We start from the raw sequence: 17933 nt of genomic DNA on the forward strand, positions 1-17933 counted from the left end.
ATAAAATTAGAATATTGTGATAAAGTTCATTATTTTCCATAATGTCATGATAAAAATTAAATTGTCATATATTTTAGATTCATTGCACACCAACTGAAATATTTCAGGTCTTTTATTGTTTTAATTTTGATGATTTTGGCAAACAGCTCATGAAAACCCAAAATCCCTGTCTCAAAAAATTTGAATATTATGAAAAGGTTCTCTGAACGAGCAATAAAAATAATCATCTGAATCAACAAAGTAACTCTAAACACCTGAAAAAGATTCCTGAGGCCTTTAAAAACTCCCAGCCTGGTTCATTACTCAAAACCGCAATCATGGGTCAGACTGCTGACCTGACTGCTGTCCAGAAGGCCATCACTGACATCCTCAAGCAAGAGGGTGAGAAACAGAAAGAAATTTCTGAACGAATCGGCTGTTTGCAGAGTGTTATATCAACGCACCTCAGTGGGAAGTCAGTAGGAAGGAAAAAGTGTGGCAGAAAACGCTACACAACGAGAAGAGGTGACCGGACCCTGAGGAAGATTGTGGAGAAGGGCCGATTCCAGACCAAATTAAATTTTCATCTCCATAAAACTTTTCAGCAGATGGAAGCATGAAGTGCTCCAAAATCTTCTGATAACTGCTGCATTGATCCTGCCCTTGATAAAACACAGTGGACCAACACCAGCAGCTGACATGGCACCCAGACCATCACTGACTGTGGGTACTTGACACTGGACTTCTGGCATTTTGGCATTTCCTTCTCCCCAGTCTTCCTCCAGAGTCTGGCACTTTGATTTCCGAATGACATGCAAAGTTTGCTTTCATCCGAAAAAAGTACTTTGGACCACTGAACAACAGTGGTCCAAAGTGCTGCTTCTCTGTAGCCCAGGTCAGGCGCTTCTGCCGCTGTTTCTTGTTCAAAAGTGGCTTGACCTTTGACCTGGGGAATGCGGCACCTGTAGCCCATTTCCTGCACACGCCTGTGCACAGTGACTCTGGATGTTTCTACTCCAGGCTCAGTCCACTGCTTCCCCCAAGGTCTGGAATCGGCCCTTCTCCACAATCTTCCTCAGGGTCCGGTCACCTCTTCTCGTTGTGCAGCGATTTCTGCCACACTTTTTCCTTCCTACTGACTTCCCACTGAGGTGCCTTGATATAACACTCTGCAAACAGCCGATTCGTTCAGAAATTTCTTTCCGTTTCTCACCCTCTTGCTTGAGGATGTCAGTGATGGCCTTCTGGACAGCAGTCAGGTCAGCAATCTGACCCATGATTGCGGTTTTGAGTAATGAACCAGGCTGGGAGTTTTTAAAGGCCTCAGGAATCTTTTTCAGGTGTTTAGAGTTACTTTGTTGATTCAGATGATTATTTTTATTGCTCGTTCAGAGAACCTTTTCATAATATTCTAATTTTTTGAGACGGGGATTTTGGGTTTTCATGAGCTGTTTGCCAAAATCATCAAAATTAAAACAATAAAAGACCTGAAATATTTCAGTTGGTGTGCAATGAATCTAAAATATATGACAATTTAATTTTTATCATGACATTATGGAAAATAATGAACTTTATCACAATATTCTAATTTTATGACCAGCACCTGTATAACAGCAACGACACTGAAGAGCCATGCAACTGATTAACACCAGATGTATTTAGTGGCAACCACAGCTCAGCATAGAGTGCATCTGTAAACACCTGTGTGCATGTGTGTGTGTGTGTGTGTGCGCGTTTGTTTGTAATACCTTGTGGGGACTATTTTCCTGACACATACTACGTTGTGGGGACCAACTGCTCCTTGTGGGGACCGAAGCCTGGTCCCCACAAGGGGAAACTCAGTTTTTGGGTCAGGGGTCAGAGTTGGGGCTAAGGTGTGAATTGAGTTTTGGTTAGGGTTAGGTATGTGATGGTTAGGGTTAGGAAAAGGGTAAAGGTAAGTTTTAGGCTGTAGAAATGAATGGAAGTAAATGGAAAGTCCCCACAAAGATAGCCAGACAAACATGCGTGTGTGTGTGTGTGTGTGTGTGTTAGTTAATAGAAGGTTTCTACATAGGAATGTTCAATAGCAGCTGTGAGGAGCTGCGGACATCCAATCCCCCCTCCTCCTAACCCCCATACCCTTAGACCATGGGAACCCCAGGGAGGATCACTGCAGAGGAGGTGGTCAGAAATGTTTCTATGAAACACAGCTTCAAAGTATGATCCCCCCCTTCAACTCCCATCCCCCACCGACAGATTGTTTTGAGTCACTGTAAACACACAGGGAACCATGAACCTGCAGAGAAAACTCCTTTAGGCATCAAAACAAAACAGTGAATTGTTCAGCTCTATTATGGAAATTCTTATAGTTTCTAAACATGTAATTAAATTCATTTTTGATGCCATCTGATTCAAAATGCAGATCTGCTCCTAAACTAACTGGACCTGGCAGTGAGCTGTCCTCTGAAACTGCAAAATTAAGGAGCAGACATTATCCTGAAATAACAAAGAAAAAAAAGTGAAAATAAATTGCTAGAAAAACGCAAACATTCAGAGATTTCAGCATGTTCCTTCAGTACCACCACCAAAGCCCACCCTGGAGGTCCAGAGGACTCTGAGGTGCTTGCCGTTCACCATGCCTAATTACTGCTGCAGAGTTTTTCTCCACAGCGATGGAACCGACCCACCAGAACACCCTCATTCCTGCAGGAAGGGACAATAGCTGAATAACTCACCCCAGAGAGGACAGTCCTGGTGGACTGAGGACAGCAGAGACACGTCCCCTGAGTTGATTTCCACAGGACTGGATTTCAATGATTATCAAATCACCTCCACGCCTGTCAAACACACACATTCAGCATCGGGTTAGATTGCAGAACAATTCAGTTTCTTTCCAAAGTTGAATGTTGAAATTTTCTGCTTCTTTCATAGAAGTACCAACTGTCTCCCTGCAGCAGACAGTCACTAGCAAGCCAGGAAGAAAGGGAGAAACCGAAGACAATTTGTTTTCTATATCTTGAAGAACTACTTGTTCCATTGGCAGATTAGTATTGTTATTATACTTATAACATTTGTATAAGTGAATTAATCTGCCAATGGAAGTAGTAGTTTTTCATCAATATTAAGGAATTATTTACTTAAAACAGGCCTCTATATGTTGCTGAAAAATTACTTGTAATTTAAAAAAAAATTTTTTTTGTTTTATTTGACGTTTACTAAGATATTTGCACTAGAAACTAGAACAAAAATAATTGGCAAGATTTTGTTTTTTTTGTAGTGTAGCTAATAGTGGAAAGATCTATGCTATGTGTTTAATTTTATATTTAACGTTTAGAAAAGTGAAGGTCATAGAAACAGTTTTCCTCTCAGCTGGATCAGACGCATCACAAGGCCTCCAGGTGTGTGAACCGTTCTTACCTGGGGATCCACACTGTCCCATTCACTGGCAGCAGATTAAAAGCCTGCAGTTCAGGGACTACAGAGTTTATTTCCTCTGCAGAGTCTAGGTTAGTAGTTATGGATTCCTGTTGGGCCTGCAGGTTCTGGGCCAACGGTGAACAGCTTCTACTCTTCAGTGAACTGCAGTCTGTGGCGCTCAGACAGTTTGACTGTGGCGGTTCCAGAGAGCAGGTAGACGACAGGGAGCAGTAGTCTGTCACAGAATCCTGGTGCTGGATGATTTGTGTGCCTGCCTCCTCACTAAAAATCAGCGTCACATCTCCGTTAGACCATTCCAGCTTCCCATTCTGGTCCGTAGTGTTGATGTCATCACCTGCCGCCGCGGCCATCCCAGCAGGACGCTGCACGGCAAACACGTCCCGTAAGGGGTTTCTGTCTCCACAGCTCAAAGTAGGAAAAAAAAAGCAATCAAAACAAAACTCTATTATGTTTCAACATAGAGATGAGTGCTACAATCATGATCAATAATACCCCTGATAAACTGGAGGCTCTACACCTCTACTGGAGAATAAATCTGACAGTGGAACATGTTTCACTATCATTTCCTGTATAATGCAGCAGACAGTTTTTAGCTTTAAATATGTTAACTGTCTTTAAATGGATCTCTTAATCCAAATGAGAGCAGAACTTTGTTACATTCCTAACTAAACAGTAGCTGAACAGAGAATTAACACAATGAAGACAAACATTTTTAACATAGCTTTACTCCTCTGGTAAATGTCAATCCAAGAAGCGGACAATGATACTAATTTTCAAAAGTAGCAGGTGTTCCATGATATATCGACACCAACATCGGTATTGGTCTGATATTAGTTACTTTTTAACATATCATTATCAAGCTGATAAAAATGGGCCTATATTAACAACCAATATGTATTTCCATCTTGTTGCTGTTGGTTTCTGGAGGAGGTTGGTCATGTAACGTTTGATCATGTGACAATGATGCAGCACAGGATTGTGGGAGTTTAACTGAAGCAGGGAAGCGGTGGTGAAGTCAGCGGTGTGGTCGTTTTTCTTCTGAAGATGTTGAAATGGTAGTGTAATACCCATCATCTCTATAATATCAATAAATATCAGTTATCAGCATTATAAATGTTGCATATCAAAATGGACCCAGATTTTCATATGGATAAACCTCTAGCGTATAGTTTCTGGGCTTATCTGGCAGTTAATGTAATCAGGACAGAATCTTGTGATTTATTGACATGTGAGCCATTCCAACCATAACTCATTAAAAATTACTTATAATTTCTGAAGAGGTTGTTTTATGTAATTATGTTTCATTTTAGCATAATTTCAGATATTTATGATGTGCTGTATGCTTATAATAGTTATCTTAAACTGTAAATGAGAAAATGAAAACCCAACAGAGTCTGAATTCACAAAAAACAGAACTCCAAAGTAAATTCCAAGAGTCTATTTCAGCAAGAAATGACCATCAAAAGTTGACCGTCTGCTTAGATTAATGTAGCTTATAAGGACATTTTGTTGACCACTGGTTGCTGCCTCTGTGACCCAAATGGGTTGATTAACACCTACCAGTAGGTGGCACACAGCTCATATGAGGCGGCGTAGTACAGCTTGAGCGTGTTGCTATGGTCATCCAGCGTCCACAGAGCTTCCTCTCCACACAGACTGAAGCTAGTGGTCATGCTCACTATGGACGATGGAGCCTTGTACGGTTCCAGCCTTCGCACTGCCTGGAGACTGCTGGTGTCAATGACCAGCAGGCCTGGGCCGTTAGAGAACCAGAGCTGGAAAACACACACAAGAAACTATCAGTTTAACTCCAGGAGTGGAAAACACAAACTATATGATGAGCTCTAGGATCTGAACCATGATGAAGAGGGAAAATGTGGCTTCATGGTCACCTGAGAGCCGCTACTGAGCAGAGCCATGCTCCGGACGGGGTAGGGCCTCTGCCTCGGGTCAGAGTCCTTCAGGCCAAATACGGTCTTGTTTAAGGTGTGTGAACAAAGGTACATCTCTCCATCCAGAGGAAGGTCGTCCACCAAGGTGTAGACAGCCACCAAACCGTCAGACATCCCAGCAAACACTTTGGCCAGGCTCTGGGTAGAGAAGGAAAACATCTCCGTTTACCATATTAGGAAATATATTCATGCACATTGTCTAGTACTTTTAGGGAAGTACATCATTTTTAAATTTGTTATTCCTGTGTTATCTTCCTGTTTTGTTTTGTTTTGTCAATCAACTTAAAGGGGTGGATATTTATGGAACCACATAGTTTATGTTAAATATTTTGATTTAATTCTCATTATTTTGCAGAAATCAGTTTCTTTCCTTCCCATTTCTTCACTTATTTAACCAGCAGCACACAATGTCCTGGTTACACAAAAGTAAGAAAATTAAAACAAATATATAAGTTTAAAACAAATTGCAAAACAGATTAAAAGCAATGACATTAATTAATACAATCACGTTGGGTGTTTTTAAGAACCGCTTGAAAAAATTCCAATGAAATAAGATTCAATATTTTAGTTCAGACTGGAGCTGATTCCATGCTGTAGGAGTCACAACACTGAATAATTGCTTCCCTTTTTCTGTTTGAACACGTGGACCATGCAAGAGAAAAATGTTGTGGAGCGTAAACAACGGTCAGTAATCGATTGTTGTCGAAGAGAATTTAAATAAGTTGCAGCCAAACCGAGTAGAGTCAAATCTATATCATCAAGTTTCTATTTAACATTAATGGTTTGTTTTTTTACAGTAATTGTCAAAAAGCCACATTTTGTTCATTAACGTTTATTTGTAAATGTAACGAAAGGATAAAACATCCAAGAAGGTAAATACTGCTCTGCATAACCAGCACACATTTAGGATAATTAGGCAGACCGCCATATTAGAGCTTGTAAGTATGCAGGTTGATTTGGTGAATATTTAGCAATGGGAAAAAGCAGATCTGTTCGCAATATTAAAGCGATATGTTTCTTATAATCACATCATAATAAGGTTTTAATAGTCTCACTAAATAGTCTAAAAAAATAAATTAGGATCAGGAACTTTGCTGTTTGGTTTCACATCTGTTGTGTCAAATGTATGAGCCTGGGCCAAACCAGAATACAAACCCATAAAGGTATGAGAAGGAGGTGGTGGTGTGCGTGTGTATGTGTGCACGACATTACTCTGACCCCTTAAGGAAGGTGGGAGGTGCTAAGGTATTCTGATCAGTTGGGTATTTAGGGCATTCACTTTATTTATGTCAGACAGGAACATATATCGTAGTGCACACAACATTCAACATCAAGCACTCATGGTGAACAACAGATTGTTTCACTTTGGTTACATTCTGATCCAAAGTCAGCAGTAAAGTGTAACCAACTCATTGTTCATAATAGTGGGTTTATGTTTACTATCTTTGGCAGCAAAGCTCTCCTTCCTGTCCTTTGGAGCTCTAATTCATTAATGTCAGAAAGTCTTATATATAAAATAAGTATGAACATCCAGGAGAGTTTTTCATGAACAGAGCTTCTGCATGAGAACCAGGACAGACCGCCTGTGGGTGTTCGGATGTTGTGTCCTGTTATCATCGCCTCAGCACAGACAGGGTAATGCAGCAGTTTCTTTTCTTTTGCCATTTAAACAGTTTTGTCAAAAGGAATGTTTCCATTAACTTTTTTAAATGTGCATTTTGAAGTAGGGCTGAAACGATTCCTCGAATGATTCGAGTACCTCGATTACTAAAATTCCTCGAGGAAAATTTACCTGCCTCGAAGCTTCGTTAATTTATGTTGTATTAGTTAGCGCACCGTGTTCCGGCCGGGACTTCATTTGCGTTGCGCGGAGCTCTCACTTCCGCCTCTGAGTTGTTGACAAAAGCTAAGTCTCAGCGGCATAAAGTCCAATCTTCAAGATTGGCCCGTGGGGATTTTATTGATTGATGATAATGCCCGACTTTTTATCGTTTTTTGGGGAACCAATAAGCATCCTTAAAATGACTGGGGGAATGCCTGGAGTACGGCAGCATTTCTCCTCCGGGGCTGCTGGTTGAAAGCGAACGGCGGGAAGAGCGCTGAGGTGAGCGGATAGCCTGAACAGGGCGGGCGGCTGAGTAGCTGATGCTTACCGTGTAAATGTAGCTTTACCGACGAACCGCACAATAAATTTCATATCCCGGTCTGAAGAAACGGGTGGCGGAGCGCATCGTACATGGCTGGTAGATGAGTTTCTGAGTGTGACCAGTGAAGGTGTCGTAAATATCCCGTATTGCTTCCCCCCGTGTTCGTCCCCCGGTCTAACGGTTCGTCAGTCCGCTGGTCTATTTCCTCCCCTCCACCCCATCTTACGTTCGTTCATTCGCCCTCTCCTCCCACTCCAGGCGGCATTTCCCGTATTTTCAAACCCAAAGCGTGACAGGTTAGGTGGCAAGGTGTGTTTAATTAATCTATTAAACTCACTGAAGATGAATACATAAACTAAAAGCTGGATTGTAGACATTTTTTTATAAGCATATTTGTGAGCCTGCCTCTTTGTTATTAAATTCAATATAATTTCAGATTTTTCTATAACTTTTCTTCTGGTTAACTTAGAAAGTGAGCTATTATTGTTACAGGTTAGTTTTCTAAACTACAAAAAAGCAACTGTTACGGATGCTCAAATATGAAAAATTGGACTGATATTGATATCTGATAGTAACACCGGTATTATGCCAGATTTACCAATATTTCATTTTATAATTTTTTTATCCGATTACTCGATTAATCGTAAGAATAATCGATAGATTACTCGATTACTAAAATATTCGTTTACAACAGCCCTATTTTGAAGTATTGCATTAGGAAAGTTTGATGGAAATGATTAACTTCAAAATAAAATTCAAACATCCTAGATTTCACAAAACCATTTTTATGCTAGCTGAGGTAGTTTTTAGTTTTTCCAATAAAGAGTTAATGCACCAAAGGAGAGATGAAAACATATCAGCCAAATAAGTTCTGCTGTAGCAAACTTTCACATACACTGCTGGGTATATGCCTCATCAGGCACAGACCTGGTAAGGTATAGACATTATGCCTTACAGTCAGACATTTTTCATCTCTGAAAAATGTCTGACTGTAAACCTTCAATTTGGAGGGAAAGACTCTGTTGTTTTCAAGTGTCCTCAACCTCTACTTCCTGATTGTTTAGGAAGTAGAGGTTTACAAATTATGATTTTCTGGCCTGGTTGATTCTGTTCTAACCAGTAGATGAAAACGTGGCTAATTTGCGTTTTTTTGTTTGTTGTTGTTTGTTTTTCCTGTTTTGTTGTCTTAAAAACCAGGCAGGTTGTACAGTAATGGTTTATTGACTAAAAATACATCCAGGTGGCCAATGTGCAATTCTGGTCTCTTCAGAGGGCAAACCTCCAGCTTGGAAAGAGTTTACTACTTCTAGAGTCTCATGTTAGTATCTTATGGCAGTAAGAAGCTCCAAAGCTTCCTCTGCTTATGCAAGGAAAGGAAGAAAAACTTTTTTTTTTTTTTTGCAAAAATAGGGTGGATATATTTTCTTCCATGGTATTTTGATATTAGTGGAGAAAAAAAACTTGCTCTAAGAAAGATTTCCAGTAAAACCAAATGCATCTGAAGAACTACTTAAACTGTTACATTTTTATGATATCTATATATAAAATATGTCAGAAACTGGTTCTTTATAATTTTTAGCCAAGGTCATCTGAATCACTGTGGTGTGTCCACTTGTGGCTCTGGAGCCGCTGGTTGGAGACCACTGGTTTGCTTATTATGGGCCATTTGGCCAACATGTTTGGGCCAGCTAAGAGGAACACAGATGAGCTGTGTATTTGTGTGCGTTTGTGTGTATTTGAGTGTGTTTGTGTCTGCTGCCTTTGGAACTGACTTGCTCTGCAGCTGGAACGTGGAACAGACAGGTGACCACAGCTGGACAGGACAGGCGTTTCTGAGGCTGACTGAGGGGACACATGTCCTTCAGGCTGTAAACAAACACCTCCTGCTCCTTTCAGATAAGAACAGAAAGAGTCAGCCCAAACCCTACATTGATTAAACTCCAAAACACATTATGTTATTATTGTTCATACCTCAGTAGCTATCCATAGAGAATTTTGCATTTTCATCTGGCAGCTGATCCTGTTGCCAGGACAACACATCCTCTTTACATCCACCTGGCCCTTCTCCACATTCACCACACTGTAGTTTCTGCACAATGCATGGGAAACCATCAAGAATGTAAGACCAAACAATCAGAAGCACCAAATATAATCCAGAGTTTGATCCATTCAACACGTTGGGACCAGCTGTGTGTTTGGTGCACACACACTCCTAGAACTAGCAAAACACTGCAGCTTATTGAGAGACTGCAAAGGTTTTCTGCCCCAAAATAAAGACTTGCCCAGTCAACTTGAGTCTGTAGTGAGGAACCAGACTGATCACACTGTGGAGTTCCAGCAGCTCAGAATGAACCTACTTGAGGTTACAGATAGTAGACAACAATCTAGTTTTTACTCCTTTCTTTATCCAGGATGATGATAGTGAGGGGACAACAGACAATTACATGTGGACATAAAGCTGCTTTCATTGCACATTTTAAATTCTCAATAGCAGCCAAGAAAACAAATTTTTCACAATGAATATCAGTCAGTATTTTATCCACCAAGTGAGACAAAAAAAATGTTCTGATAAAAAAACAGTCATTATGGGAAATGTTCCCTCTTTACAGGAATTTCATGTATTTTAAGCTTATTGGATGTTCTTCAGTGTAAATTGTGTTAAACATCTTCTGGCTCACCAAACTTTAAAAGCCTGACCTGCAGATACTGTCAAACCTGAGCAATACCTGTGAAAAAATGCAAACTAATTTTTTAACTGCTCTCTAACATAAAGACAGAGTTCAGAGCATTGCTCTCCAATAACACAGAAAGAAGTTTGTCGCCAGTTGCTGTTTTGAAAATAAAAAAGTTGCTAAGAAAAGCAACAAAATTGCTAAGTTGGAAACAGTGAGAGGACTTTTGTTAGCCACATATGTTCAGATGTGACCTGGAGGGCGGCTCTGTCAGGCGGCCCTCTGTAAGGCAGAGCAGGAGGGGACAGCGGCTGACTGTCAGAGCTTTTTGGAGGAAGATAAGATTGGTTTCTCATTGAAGTATCGACTGATCTCTGATCTCCCAAAACTACGGAAATGTGCCGACCAATCCGTGAACCCTTACTAGAAGCCAAAAACAGTTTGTTCTGCAGCCAAAACCTTTGACCATATATGTACATGGATATACTTTCCAGTGTAGTCAATAGAACGATTAATTTGTTGGTAAATCTCATCATGTTGCTGTCTCTATCTGTTAAATGAGGGAATAAAATGTAATGAGTGTGTTTGGCTTCAGTCATGCCATGCTCACTGTTGGGTCAGTATTTAAAATATAAGGATTAAATTAAAATAACAGTCATTTCATGATAATATTGTTGTCAGGTTAGAAGTCTCAGTACAAGGCCAATATTTTTGAGAGTTTGGTATCACAATGTTCTTTTAATCAAGCTTTGCTTGATTAAAAGCATGGAGTGAACATTTGATTTCCAGAGCAGTGAAGAGGAGACATCTAAACGGAGACAAACCTGTCCTCATTGTCTCCGTGCCAGAAGACAGCGCTGCATCCCTGCAGCTGGGACAAGAAGAGCTGCGACTGGCTGCCGCAGGACAACAGATACCTAAGGCAGGGGAAGCTGGGCTCCTCCATCTGTCTCACACACCGCAGTGCCACTGGCCTCTAAACACACACACGCAATATGGTTGAACATATTAATTTATGCATTTTATCTGTTGGTGCCTTCAGAACACCCATGAATGCTTTATAGGATAAAAACAAAATAAAAGATATATGAGATATTTTCAGGAACCTCTGTTTTCAAAATAGTTTGCACAATTACTGTACTGTACATCCCTGGTACAGCCCACACATGGACCAAACGGTTTTGTTTTACATCCAAGCATTCTCACAGCTACAGTAGACAGCAAAAGAAACAACGACAACGCTAAGCTGACTGAAATCCTTTTATATGTGTAAGAAAAATGATTCTCAAATATTGGACTTCTAGGAACTGTCCTAAAGTAGAGGACTGGTACACTGAAGTTCTCATGATACTCCCCTTGGAAAAACTGACTATATCTGGCTCTATGCTTACTAAAAATTGTGGTTCTCATGATTAATAGCTTTTATAGTTTTATAATTAAAAATAAAAGCAGCTCCTAATTAGCAGGGAGTGACATTAAGTGTTAGTTCCTCAGAAGTATTGTACATTTGGAACTCTTCCTGCTTTACTTCCTCATTTTTTCATGCACCACATGTAGATATTTTAGTTTACATAATTACACCACAGTTTACCGCTGGGCAGTAAATACCTTAATAGTGACATCTTATATTTCGAAGAAAAAAACAATATAATACTTCCAGCATAAGAGATTTCTTGGTCAAACTAAAGCTTATACAGAGGTGCTGTAGGATCATAGTTGGTAGGTTTTATGAAAGTTCACAAAGTTCTTGAAGACGGCCGGTCCTGATCATGGCCAGCTCCTCTCTGGTCTCTTGATCTGACAGGCAACTAGAGGGGTCCCACTCTGTTATGGTCTACCAAGTCTGCTGTGGGCTAGAGTTGGAATTTGTGTTTAGGGGAGCAGGGTAAGTGGGGCTGAGAATTCAACACATAAAACTGAAGAGCGAAAGAGTGAGAAGAAAATCTGGATTCAGTTTGTAATATAGAGACTGTATGATCCAAAAAATCAAACACCAGAAAATGAGGATAAAATAAAAGTGATACTTTAATAAAACATGGCATGCTCCTTAAAGCCAAAATAAGTAACTTTTCTGAAAAAAAAATAAATAAATAAAATTACATGTTTGTTAAAACTGTCACTATTTGTGACAGTAGAATATGAGACAGAATCAGTGAAAAAATGAGGCTCCTCTGCTTTCTCCCTGTGGTCCAGCTGCCAGATGCTCAGTCCAAAGCAACCAATGAGAGCCAGGATGAGGGGCTTAGTGTTGTCAATCATCCTCATGTACTTGCTGCTCAATGTGCTAATGGCAGAGAAACAATTTACCATTCCAGGAAAATCGCTTATCTACCATCTTCATTGAGCATGCTAATTAGCCTTAGCATTTGTGGGAAGCTCCAGTTGTGTAGAACCAGCTGCAGCGTAGCAGAGAGCAAGGGGGAGGATGTGAGCAGTGTGTATATGAGGAAGATTGACAGCGCTAAAACCCGTCTCCTGGCTCTGGTTGGTTGTTTCTGATTGAGCGGTCTATTTATGCAGATGGGAGTAGGAGCTAGATTTGCTTGATTTTTTTTTTCATAGATTTTCTCATATCAAACTGTCACATCATAGTGACAATTTTAACAAATATGTATAAAACATGATTTTTAATCAAAGTTACGTACTGCAGCATTACGTAACAAATTCAGAAACTGTCTAGATATGAACCCCAACCTTGTATTTATTTTATAAATGGCCTGGTGTGTCCATGAAATGACATGTCAGTAATATGATGTGACATCACAGGATCTATGAAGACAACAAGACAAAAACCTTCAGCTTTTTGCTGATGGACTCACCTTCTCAGGCTTGGTGTCCCAGCACTCAGTCATCAGGGTGTGGAGGCTGTAGAATTGGACCTGCTCCAGACCGCCCAGCACTGGCCGGATGCCTCTGGAGAGCTTCCTGGCTATCTGGAGCTGGTGGTTCCCCAGAGCTGGCCTCCGCCCAGATAACAGCTCATACAGAACCATTCCATAGGAGAACATGTCCACCTGGATGGACGGGAGAGAGCAGAGAGCATTCAGCAGTGTTATAGTGGAAATGTCCAAACACAGGCCCAGGAACAACTGCAGCGGCTCTAGGAACAGAATATCACAACTCCACCCAAAAATGATCCAAACTTCTGGCAGATTTAGATTTAAAATCATTTCAGTCAAGCAAAAAGAGGAACAAATATTTTATCCTTGTTCATTTACTTTCATTAAAAAATACAATGTAGATTTATCAACAATCAGCAGATAAAATATTATTGGTTTAGCCAAATTCATTAATGTGCTCCAAGTCGAAAGGCCTCCTTACCATCACCCCAATGTTTAGCTCCCTCCACCGATTCTGCATGAGCTTTAGGTCTGGGCTCCAAAACAATAATCAGAAGAAACATTTTGCTAAAACTAAGCCTAAATCTGCCACAGGTATGAAAAATATGTGAATATCATTATGTGTTGTACAGGGATTTCTTGTGATAGATAGACCAACATAATGTTTTCAATTTCTGTGAAATAATGTATGATCCCATTATTAAAAATTATTTTCATGCAAATAAAAATCTGAACAGTGTGTGGTACATGTATAGACCCCCAGCCTATAATTCATGTTTAATAAAGCATCTTTAGCAGAAGTTCATTGCAGTTTGTTTCTACCAGCTATAGAGACTGAAAATCTGAATGATTTGTCCATTCAAGCACTACAGAACAATAAGACCAGCAGCTTGGCATAACTACCGTATTTTCCGCACTATAAGGCGCACCGGATTATAAGGCGCACCTTCAATGAATGGCCTATTTTAGGACTTTTTTCATACATTAGGCGCACCGCATTATAAGGCGCATAGAATAGACGCTTCATACTCTATTATTACACATCCACAGTAATAAAGAAATGGTCCCCGAGTACTTTATATAGTAGGCTGGCCCAGCCGTTGTTTCACTCACGGTGTTGGTGTTGCGATATTATGCCCAACTGCTTTCTGGGTAACACAGACCAACCGACACGCTGCCGCTGCAGTCTCTGTCTCTCTTCCCCTGCCCCTCCCCCCCTTTAAATGTATTATCAAACTTTATTAACAAACCAGTGTTCTGACAACTATCCCAGCATGCACCGCGCACTACTTCTTCTACGGGGGAAAAAGAAGTTGGCGGCTGCTTACCGTAGTGGACCAACTACGTAAGCAGCCTACTGCATGTCTGTGTAAACATGACGTCTTTCATTTCGATCTGAGTTAATTAGCGTAGCATTTCTGCCGGATTTTCACAACATATCAGCCACGACAATGGACAGGGGAACCAACAAGTTCATGTCATCTTTTTTGGACGACATCAAGGTGTTTGAGCCACTGGATGCCTCCAACATTGTGCGCGTCACAGCTAAAAGCTACCGATAGATGAGGAAAACAGCAGATCCTCACACCCTCAGCATAAATATAGCTGTGGACAAGATCACTGATGCCTATTGTTCTTGCAAGGCTGGGTAAGTCGGCATTCATGGTTTTGATGGTCCACAATGTACATTAGCATATGTTTACTACTGTAGCTTGTGTTTGTGAGACGGTCACGCACGTGGTAGCTGCACTGTGACCTAAAATGGGCATTAGCCAATGAAACGCGGCCCCTGTGGTAAGGTCCGTTGCTGGACCTGTTGTGACTCAATATTGGTCCATATATAAGGCGCACCGGATTATAAGGCGCACTGTCGGCTTTTGAGGAAATTGAAGGTTTTTAGGTGCGTCTTATAGTGCGGAAAATACGGTACATTATAAGCTGTAAAGATCAAAACCACAGTATTTGTAAGTGAAGTAATAAATACCTTCTCGTCGTAAACAATGCCCGGTCGGACCTCGGGAGCCTGGTATCCTGGGGTTCCTTCGACTCCCAGCGCCCCCTCATGGAAGGATTGCCGAGAGATTCCATAATCAGACAGCTTAACGTTGATGGGATCCTGAACCTGAAGCAGCACAGTTTAATGAGCAGAAGCCCTCAGGCCTCCAGACGTGACGCTGGCGCAGGAAGCCGCATACACACCTCCAGGGACCACACCAGGATGTTGTCCGACTTCAGGTCACAGAAGATGATGTTCTTTCTGTGGAGGTAGGCCAGTCCTGCTGCAACCTGATACGCTACCTTAAAGGTTAACATGTGACCAAGAGGCATGTACTCTGAGCCTAGGCAAGAGACACAAAGTGTTCAAGTGAGAAAATGTTGGAGGCATTCTGAGGAAATGAGCAGACAGACGGTTGTAGGAGTGTTTGCCTTTATGCCTCTTCTCCAGCACTGTGTTGAGGCTGCCCAGAGGCGCTAGCTGCAGCGCGAAGCACAGGGGATGAATGCTGATGCCCACCAGAGCCACGATGCAGGGATGCTGCAGAGAATGCAACATGCTGGCCTCCTGACGGAACTCAGAGAAGCTGCGACACGCATTAACGAACTGCAGGTGCTTCACCATGGTGTCTGAGAGCCGAACGAGAGCTTGTTACGGTCATGTGTTTAATAAACTAAGGGATATTATAAAAGATAGCAGCAGCAGCTAACACGTTTTATCCATATTTTCACCATATAAAAAAAGTTAACACTATAAGGGTTAACTCTCATTGTTAGACTTCCTTTACCCACATCTTTGCAGAAAGATATGGGTAAAGGACATCTTTCTTTCTGCATAAAAAGATGTCCTTTACCCACTCATGACAAGCTGTTAGCATGTCATGACAGGTTGTCATACAGCAACAGTCTTCAGTCAGAGGCATCTTCAGATTCAAATGACTGCTACTGCAGATCCTTTCTGCTCACAACATCTTCATCACCAGCTACTTGGACGAATTGAATTATGACAACATTTAGTTTTTCTTTGGCATAAAAAAAAGTACTTTTTGAATTTAATTGAATGAACTCTGACTTAAACTAAGGCCATTGAGGCCTCATTCAGATGAAGTATTTTGGAAAATCCCTTGATACTGGCAGAAGTTGCTAAAGCAATCGTCCTTGAGGGATCTGTGCAAATGGATTTTCCTTTTTGAAGTGGATACATTGCAGAGAAAAATCAAATCTAACCAGACACTGTGAGGCTCTGATACCAGGGGGGGCGATGCAAAGAATCCTGTGTGTTAATCCATGCTAAAACCGAACATTTTGACTTGTTAACTTGCAACTTTAGCATAACTGAACTTGGATTATAAAGCTGATATGAGAAAAAAGAATGGAGGATTCACAAAACTGATTACCCTAAAATCATAACCTTGCTTAGTAGTTCCACAGCAAATGTGGTGATGTCATAAACAAGAAAAACATTATAATGAATAGAGAAAAATGAACCTGAAAACTATAACACCGTCTGTTTAAAAATATCTACGCAGCACCGGGAGAACAGTCAAAAGTGCACAAAAAATTATTTAAGGGCTGGAAATCTGGAATTTGCATGACATGTCCCCTTTAATAAATGAAATGTTTGATGTTGTAAATGTGACACTGAATATCTGAAATTAAAATTTGTTAGATAATCTAAACATTAACTTTGATGAAAACATTAGGAACTGAAAAAAATCTGAAAAGAAAAATACTTTAAGTGCTTTGTGTATTGGATTCTGTATCGACTGTTATTTCTACTCATTCATGTGAAGGAGGTCAAAGGTCAACAGAACATAAATTACTGTATTAAAATAAGACAACATATTTGTAACTGAACATATGCTGGGTTTTATATAAAGGTTGTGAAGTAATCAACATGTCTAAACCTGGAGCTGCTCTACTAACTCTATGGCCGCTATAGCCAAGTTTACATTAAACATGTAAATTTGCCATTTTTATGTAAAATTATTCTCCAAACAGATGGGTTCTTTCATAAACAAAGCTATCACAGAAAGCTATTGCACCTGTATCGCTGGTGGCTGACAGCTGACGACATCTCTTAAAGTGGAAGAGCTTCACAGCAACCGGCTGGTCTCTGTATCTGGCTCTGTAGATGATGGTCCCACTGCCACCCTGACCGAGGATGTTCTGTTCCTCCTCGCACAGCTCCAGCTGAGCCTTCTCCAGAAACAACCTAACACACACACACACACACACAAGTATGCCAATTAATAAGCTCCACGCCTAAACTGTAGACATCGCTTGGGAAATTCGTTCAGTGTTTAGTTCTGCATTATAATATTATGTATAATGTGCAAGTGACCACCTGTTGCACAAATAGAACTATAAACCCTCCTTTACACATAACTGTGTTATGTCCATAGTGCATGTCCATCTGGGCAGATTACAGGAGTCCGCATTGGGGGTGATATGATTAATCAGATTAATCATGATAGATCAATGATTGAAATTATCATCAATCAATTAAGTAATTGATTAACTGCTAAGACTTAAAGAAAATTTCGCTGAAAGAACACACACAGAGCAGTAATTAAGATAAACTTTACAAAAAAAAAACCATACACTTTCCATTAAAAAAAACAACTTTGTATATATGATCTAACTAGAATTTTTCAAGTGTCAATTTTAACTTAAAAAAATACTATCAAGCACCTTTTGTGGTTCAATTATAACTGGTCGATCCAAAAACTACTCAACATGTCAGCCCTGCTCTGTACTGATGTTCAGTCCAGAAACACCTGAGCTTCTCATGTTGATGTTAGGAGGATGTTTAAGCTGCAGATGCTTCCTTTGCTACAAAGTGCTTACTAAAGAAATGCTATTATTATATTTTAGGCAATAAAATGTTTATTTTCTTATATAAGAAAGAAATTGAAGTATTTGTTT

At 40.4% G+C, this 17933-nt stretch overlaps 1 protein-coding gene across 1 annotated transcript in view; it reads right to left on the reverse strand.

The window, feature by feature from the left end:
- The window catches only part of LOC106927604 (leucine-rich repeat kinase 1), a 63338-nt gene that overhangs the window by 3148 nt on the left and 42257 nt on the right, over positions 1 to 17933 (reverse strand). The window contains exons 26-37 of the mRNA XM_015003281.2: positions 17051 to 17220; positions 15438 to 15635; positions 15210 to 15349; positions 14995 to 15132; positions 12990 to 13184; positions 10995 to 11146; positions 9470 to 9587; positions 9271 to 9387; positions 5292 to 5489; positions 4960 to 5174; positions 3379 to 3804; positions 2697 to 2798 (exon numbers count right to left, since the gene is read on the reverse strand). Coding sequence (XP_014858767.2) covers positions 2697 to 2798; positions 3379 to 3804; positions 4960 to 5174; positions 5292 to 5489; positions 9271 to 9387; positions 9470 to 9587; positions 10995 to 11146; positions 12990 to 13184; positions 14995 to 15132; positions 15210 to 15349; positions 15438 to 15635; positions 17051 to 17220 — 2169 coding nt within the window. The remainder of the gene's footprint in view (positions 1 to 2696; positions 2799 to 3378; positions 3805 to 4959; positions 5175 to 5291; positions 5490 to 9270; positions 9388 to 9469; positions 9588 to 10994; positions 11147 to 12989; positions 13185 to 14994; positions 15133 to 15209; positions 15350 to 15437; positions 15636 to 17050; positions 17221 to 17933) is intronic.

This window comes from Poecilia mexicana, unplaced genomic scaffold (genome assembly GCF_051168715.1).
Source record: "Poecilia mexicana isolate PSO_F unplaced genomic scaffold, ASM5116871v1 scaffold_3, whole genome shotgun sequence".
Classification (NCBI taxonomy): Eukaryota; Metazoa; Chordata; class Actinopteri; order Cyprinodontiformes; family Poeciliidae; genus Poecilia; species Poecilia mexicana.